Below are 7,350 nucleotides of genomic sequence, written 5' to 3'. Positions count from 1 at the left end.
AGACAAAGGAAGAATCAACTACATCATGAACAAGGAACACCAGAATGGTCATGCAATCTTACAAGGTCTGGTCGTCGTTATTTCTTGCTCTTTCCCGCTGAATGTTTATAACAAGTAGAACAGACTTCCAGGATCACCTTTCGATGAATAGTCCAAATGGAAGGCCCTCCAGTTTCACCACTTCGGCCGTGCCTACTCTGGCAAATCAGATGTGCTTTCTGAGTCCTAACGATCAAGGTAATTGCACTCCCGAACAGCAGGACTGCACCAGTGCCCAGAATGCAGTCTTGATATCCTCTACTGCAAGAGCTATGCCATCCCAATTTGCTCTTATGGGTGGGTTAAGGGGTCAACAATCAGCATTACCCCCGGATCCTAGAGTTATGCTAAACACAAATGTGCCATTCTCGGCCTTCATATGTGGGGTCCAAGGCAGTGGGAAGTCTCATACCACTAGCTGCATCATCGGTAACATTGACTTTCGGGGGGCATCTTTTCACAAGGCTAACCTGTATGCCAGAGAATTGCTCCTTGCCCTTGCCTACTTTAGGAGCCCTGAAACAGCCACTCTCCACGTTGGTGCTCAATTTCAATGAGTACAGCTCGAATGTTGGCGCCCAGCCGTGCGAAGCTGCATTCCTGTCTTCGGTCTTGCCGGAATGGTCGAAACAAGGACTCTTCATCCGCGTTAGAGTTCTGGTGCCTCCCTCGAATTTCTACAATCTCAAGAAAATGTACTCCCAGATACCAAATGTTGAGGTTCAGCCATTCAGGCTCAAGCCACATCACTTGAATATCAGCACACTGTTATCTCTCATGTGTGTGGGAAATGGTGATCAGATGCCCTTATACATGAGCCAGGTAATCAGAGTGCTCCGTGAAATGGCAATTGAAAACAAAGGAGGAACCTTTGATTATCTCGATTTCAGAAAACGTCTAGAAGACCTTAACTTAAATCGTATGCAGACACCCTTCCTACATCAGAGACTGGATCTGCTTGATTCCTATCTGGACCTCAAGGGGGAGCACAATGGTGACTACTTCATTGATGGCGGCATCACTATCTTGGATTTATCTTGCCCATTCATGGATCAGGCTACCACCTGTCTTCTCTTTCGTATTGCTATTGAACTCTTCCTACATGCCCATTCCTCACGGGGTAAGATGATCGTGGCAGACGAGGCTCATAAGGTAAGAAATACCTAATTGGCTCAGTTGATGATCAGTGAGGAGACTCCATAACTGCCCCTGTCAATATGCTTAAAATGAGATTCTAGTACATGAGCGAAACACCAGCGGCCAAGGACTTGACCGAGACATTCCTTAACATCATCCGCCAACAACGCCACCTTGGGGTCCGAACCGTCATCTCCACGCAGGAGCCAACCATCTCGCCACGGCTGATTGACCTTTGCTCTATGACAATTATCCATCGCTTTACAAGCCCCGAGTGGTATAGAACAATTAGGAAGCACATCACTATTGGTGACCAGAGCAACAACAACAGCACCGAAGAAAGTCTTGATGGGCTTCGTGAGATCGCATGTTTGCGAACAGGGGAGGCTTTGGTTTTTGCGCCCTCTGCTTACCTCCTGGATGAAAATAACTCTGTGATCAACGCTACACACAAAGGATTTAAAATGGCAATTCGAAAGCGTATCACCTGGGATGGAGGAAGAACAATCTTGTGTGTTCGTTGACGTTTGATGTTTCCCGATTGTCATACAGGATACAGGTGTCCTTGAATCGGATCTGCGGATGGTCGATGATAGAGTATTAAATTGGGAATTGTGTCATCCCAGTTGTGCAGATACTTAGGCGAGACTTACAGGTAGGACGAGGGGATATTTCGGAATTTATTGTTAGCATAGTGCACATGGCCATAACGATATTGATATGAATCCTAGGTGGAATTCTAAGAAGTTGTCATATGTTCTTCACTTGATTTCTGTGCTAGTAAGATAATGCTATAATGACCTATTGGCATCTTGATCCCGTTCAGACTCCGACGGACGCTCGTATCCCCTTGCCGATGAACCCAAGCAAATGCAAGGGGGGCATGCCACATTCAACAGTGTAACGAGGCAGTGTTTGAAACAAACTATAAAAGCTGGTTGTTTTCCCTAAAGAACAAGGGCTATTCAATTCTTCAAATATTATTCTTACATTTGATGCATCTGCCTATACTACCTATTCCACGATCACTTAAGACAACCACCAAGCATTTCGTCACGATGAGATCAATACTCATACTCCCTATATTAGCCTTGATTGCCAGTGCAAAGACTCTCCCAAAATCTTCAAACAGCTCCGACTCTTGTCTTCAACGCGGAGCTCTTTGTGTGTCCATCGCAGGCACTATAGGAACCTGCTGTTCGGGACTGGAATGCGTCATAGATCCTCATGTGTCAGATACAGGGGTTTGTAATATCCTCTCCACGTCCTCTGCGGATGCTAACATATAGTGAACCAACAGATATGCCGATGAACTTAGGTTAAGATATGGCCCGGTATCAAGGTGGAATGCGAGTCTTTGGCCGAGATAGATATGACCCCTATCAACTGTCGTATACAAATGAGTCGATGGCAAATCAGAAGTCTGGGAGTGTGTATGTGGCTTAAAGAGGGAACCAGGCAGGTCCTCGTCTGGGTGTCACTGGGTTTCAGGATACGAGTTTGACAAATTAAGTAGTTGCTTCTATGGTCTTCTTTGCATCCATGGTCTTGTGTTTGTTGTTTTGTGCTTTGAGCATATATCTTCACACCGAATTTGGTCTTGATGTAAGATTGTCGAACCGGGGTTTTCCGAACGCTGTGAGAAGATAGCAACGGTTTTGGCAGGCCTTTGGCGTAAAAAGCATCTTCGGTACCATGAGATCAAACGGGCATTTACTGTTCAGTTGGAATCGAAACTTAAGAGTGTGAGCAGTCAATTAGTAACAAAAAGGCATTGTTGATGGCACGTCGACTGCCATAGTGTACTCTTGTTGGTCAGAATCCGTTCTGATGGCTTGATAGGAAGCCAGAAATGAAATTCTGGTCGTGAGGTCGTGTAAGCAAGGTCAACATCGTATCGAACCCCGACATCCGAGATCACTGCTGATCTGCCGAGACTGTGGTATGCTTGCTGTGATGTGTGGCATTGCGATCGACACCGCTGAGTTCCGTTTTCGGAGATACACTCAACTTTAGGCGTCCAGCCAGCGGTGAAAAGGGCTTTTCTTCAAGGTGCAACGGCAGCTATATTTAACACCCACATGGTTATTTCACGGGAGAGATCATAGATGATCGCAAGATAACGAACAAAGCTTTGAAGCGATGGGTGGGACACATTCACGGAGTCGTCGGCGAGAGAGATATTTGATAGGTAGCAATACTCCGCCTGTTAAGGTTAGAAGCGCTAATCAGGCTAATAAGCTGGAGCCGAGAGGCGAGCAAATAAGCCGGCAGCCCTTGCGCATTGGCGTCCAACATCCCAATCACAAGATCGGATAGAGCCCTGACTCCGCAACCAACGCCGCTTGGCATCTTCATGGCTCGCCTTGATTGACCCAGGAGCCCAAGGATAAGGCTTCCCATGACCAGTAAGGCCCTATCAAGATTTAATCTCGTCCCGCCCTCAATGGTGTTATTTTAGTTGATATACCGCAATCATCAAACCCGCCATCGCAAGGCTTTATACATGGGTCGGCCTTTCAGAGTCTATGGAGCTTATGGCGCATTTCTATGTGCCCCGCAGAAAATATAAAGACCTCTTGCGTCTTGGTCAGCTGTCTGTCTTAATCAGTTGTTGTGCTCCTTCGCAGTGATACGGAGCTCTCGTTCACGGCTTCTGTCAATATGGGGAAGAATCTAGGCTTCGTAAGGGCCTACTATACAGTCGCCCTCGCTTGTACTGGCTCGTTTCTCTTCGCTTATGACACTGGAATTATCGGGGGTGTCCTCACCCTTAAATCGTTTCAGAACTCGTTTAGGTACACCGAGAAGCAAAAGTCGACGATCAATTCCAATTCCAACAGTCTTTTACAGGCCGGTGGTGAGTATGCTCAATTTCGATTATGTCAACCTCAACTGATGATCACAAAGCCTTTTTCGCCTGCTTCTTCGTCTGGCCCTTCACAGCCAAATATGGCCGTCGATGGTCTATCGCTCTTGCCTCTTTCATATTCTGTATTGGAGCCATCATTCAAGTTATTCCCACGCATTCAGTCGCTGCATTTTACGTCGCACGCGTGATAAGTGGTATCGGTGTCGGAATGGCGACCGTCATTGTCCCCATGTATACCTCGGAGATGGCTCCTAAGTCCATCCGTGGTAAGCTGGGAAGTTTCTTCCAGGGTTTCTTTGTCCTAGGAGTGTTCTTCTCGTATTGGATTGACTATGCAGTGGAGAAACATATCCCAGAGACTAGTGACAGCCAGTGGCAGATTCCCATCGGGTTGCAGTTAGTGCCAGGTGGGGTCCTAGGACTTGGGATGCTATTTTTGAAGGAAAGTGTGCGTTGGCTGGCCAAGAAGGGACGGCACGATGAGGCTATGCGATCATTGGTGTGGATTCGAGGAGGGGAGGAGACTGAAGAAGTCCGGGCAGAGTGAGTCATTATTTGAAGGATGAACAGAATTATGGTACTAATCCCGCGCAGGATGGCAGAAATCTTAGACGGTATAGAAGCTGAAAACCTGGCGACAGAGGGCGTGACATGGAAAGAAATACTGCGAGTGCCGGGAAACCTACATCGAATGTGTATTGCGGTCACCATTCAGATAGGTACGTATTTTGGTCACCATGTTAATACACGATCAACTACGGACACTAACAATAAACAGGAGTTCAGATAACGGGAAATACTTCCCTGGCATACTGTTAGCACCATTGTAACTCCAGAAGCTTGCATAGTTAGCTAACCACGTACAGATGCTCCTCAAATTTTCCAGGCGGTCGGCGCTGGCGACAATAGTTTATTTATAAGCGGTTTCTTCGGAGTTGCAAAAGTAATCTCCTGCTGGTTCTTCCTTTTGTTTCTCGTCGAGCGCATTGGCCGACGGTGGTCACTTATCATCGGCGCCTTCCTCATGGGCTCACTGATGCTGATCGTGGGGATCCTGGCGAAGTTATTTCCCCCAGACCCAGATGCCACCACCATCAGCTCTGCTGGCATTGCATCTATCCTGATGGTATACTTCGAGGCCATGTGTTATAATATGTCCTGGGGTCCGGTACCTTGGCTATATATGAGCGAGATCTTCCCTACTAGGATCCGTGAGGTCGGTATTGCGGTCGGTACCGCAACTCAATGGTTGTTCAATTTTGTGTTTTCACAAGCAACGCCACATGCCCTCGATAGTATGGGTTGGGGCATGTTTTTGATGTTTTGCATCTTCAACTGGATCCTCGTGGTATATGCCTGGCTGTTCATCAAAGAAACAACAGGTAAATCCTTGGAGGAAATGGAAGAAGGTCAGTGTCTCCTTGACGCCAGTCTCTCGGATTCCCTGCTAACGATGCTCTGCAGTGTTCAACTCGAGGGTTGGATTATATCATAAAGAGAGACCACTAGATGAACAGGTTCAGAATAAACAGTGAGTAGGTTCTGGATGGAGAGCCTGGGATATGTATGTGCAGAGGAAATATGGCTGGTCGTGATTGATATAACTTACACGAATGGAGCTTTTACCTACTTGTGATATGAGTCGTAATGGCACCCTTGTTCGTAATGATAAAATATCATGTACGACGAAGTCGTACTTTTGGCTTATAGCTGTGGGTCAACCTGCTAGTGAACGCGTTGATCGAAGTCCCTCCGATCCCTGTCTATAAATCAGTATTTCACACCACGAAAGGAAAGAGAAGGAGGGAAAAGGTACCAGAATCAATATCAACCGTTCCTTATCACGACTAAAAACTGCTAAACTAAACCCTTACTGCGTGGACTGATAAACTCCAGCATGTGTCATTGGATGCTACTCTCCGTTGTATCCACGGTCAACTCTAACCCACTACTAACGGTTTTTCCCACGATCAGTGTGCTCCAACGTTATAGAATCTTGTCCTGCTTTTTCCCTTCGGTTCCTTCACTTCCCACCTGGTACTTTCGTCGTTAAACCATTGCCTGCACACAAGTCCTCATGGCCAACCACCACGTTCCTTTGGAAGTCGATACTGAAGATGAAAACTTTATCACTGTTGTGAGCGCCCTACGAAGCAATACCTGTTATTAGTTACATCTCACTGGTAATTTCACTTAGGACACGGGCCCCAGCGAATCAGGATTAGAAGATTCCCAGTCGTGCGTCCACCAAATAAATGGCGAAAACAGTAAAAGCTAATTATATCAGTGAACTCACCTCGCTCCGCAGTAGTATCACCAATTACTACTACGAGAATGGCCGCCGTTACCACGCCTATCATGCAGGTGCTTATTGGTACGACTAGTGACTGGTTTGTGATCCTGTAACCGAATGCTGACATAGCCAGGGGTCCAAATGATGATAAAGCCCAGGAGAGCATGCAAATCGGGTATATTCTTTTCGCAGCTTACACATACACGGGCTAATCTTCATAGACATGAGGTTTACCGCCTGCTTCTAAGCGGTAGATTATACCTTGCTCCTATCGCCGATAAACCTCAAGTGAGCTGCCTCCACCCATGTGCATGAGTGAAAGGAGGCGCTGATAGAAAAAGAATGTCCTGGACGTTGGGACGGGAACAGGTCTATGGGCGATCGAATTCGGTGACATGCACCCTTCAGCCAAAGTGATCGGAACAGACTTATCGCCCATCCAGCCATCGTTTACCCCACCAAATGTGCAGTTTGAGGTAGATGACTGCTGTGACCCTTGGCTATATAAGAACGATACTTTCGACTTCGTGCATGTACGTGGTCTTTGTGGCTGTGTGTCTGACTGGGATGAGTTCTACAGAAAGGCCTACAAGTACGATGCGATTCGCCGTCATTTACGTAGAAGGATAATTGCTAACGAAACTAGACACATTAAACCAGGCGAATATATTGAACAACTCGAACAATCCGTCCAAGGTAAATCTGACGACGGAACTACGAATGGGTCTATGCATAACGAATGGGCGCAGCACTTCCTCAAGGCTGGCGATGCATAAGGGAAAACCTTCCGGATTGTAGACGAAGCAAAGGATCGAATCAAGAAAGCTGGGTTTGTCGATGTCGTGGAATGTCGATATAAGTGTCCTATTGGGCCATGGCCGAAAGATCCCCATTTCAAGCTTCTGGGGAAGCTGAACCGTGTCTATGCTGAGGAGGCTATTGGGGGTTATGCGATGATGTTGTTTACGACAATTTTGGGTGTATATGAGTCCTGGACTACTTGCGATTG

General features: G+C 46.8%; 2 protein-coding genes across 2 annotated transcripts; both read left to right on the top strand.

Moving 5' to 3' along the window:
• Nucleotides 1–383: 383 nt before the first annotated feature.
• AO090012000705 (uncharacterized protein) lies at nucleotides 384–1,206 on the top strand (the record flags this gene model as incomplete). Its single annotated transcript, XM_023236595.1, has 2 exons — nucleotides 384–468; nucleotides 521–1,206. 2 exons carry the CDS (start codon nucleotides 384–386, stop codon nucleotides 1,204–1,206), a joined length of 771 nt encoding a protein of 256 aa, XP_023091505.1.
• A 2,634-nt stretch (nucleotides 1,207–3,840) lies between these two features.
• AO090012000704 (sugar porter family MFS transporter) lies at nucleotides 3,841–6,971 on the top strand (the record flags this gene model as incomplete). Its single annotated transcript, XM_023236594.1, has 7 exons — nucleotides 3,841–4,036; nucleotides 4,087–4,591; nucleotides 4,643–4,767; nucleotides 4,827–4,862; nucleotides 4,915–5,457; nucleotides 5,513–5,579; nucleotides 6,914–6,971. The coding sequence occupies 7 exons, from the start codon at nucleotides 3,841–3,843 to the stop codon at nucleotides 6,969–6,971; spliced, it is 1,530 nt and encodes a 509-aa protein (XP_023091504.1).
• Nucleotides 6,972–7,350: the final 379 nt, after the last annotated feature.

This window comes from Aspergillus oryzae, chromosome 4 (assembly GCF_000184455.2).
Source record: "Aspergillus oryzae RIB40 DNA, chromosome 4".
NCBI lineage: Eukaryota > Fungi > Ascomycota > Eurotiomycetes > Eurotiales > Aspergillaceae > Aspergillus > Aspergillus oryzae.
Note: the sequence above shows the minus strand (reverse complement) of the source record. Positions and strands in the feature narration are given on the sequence as shown.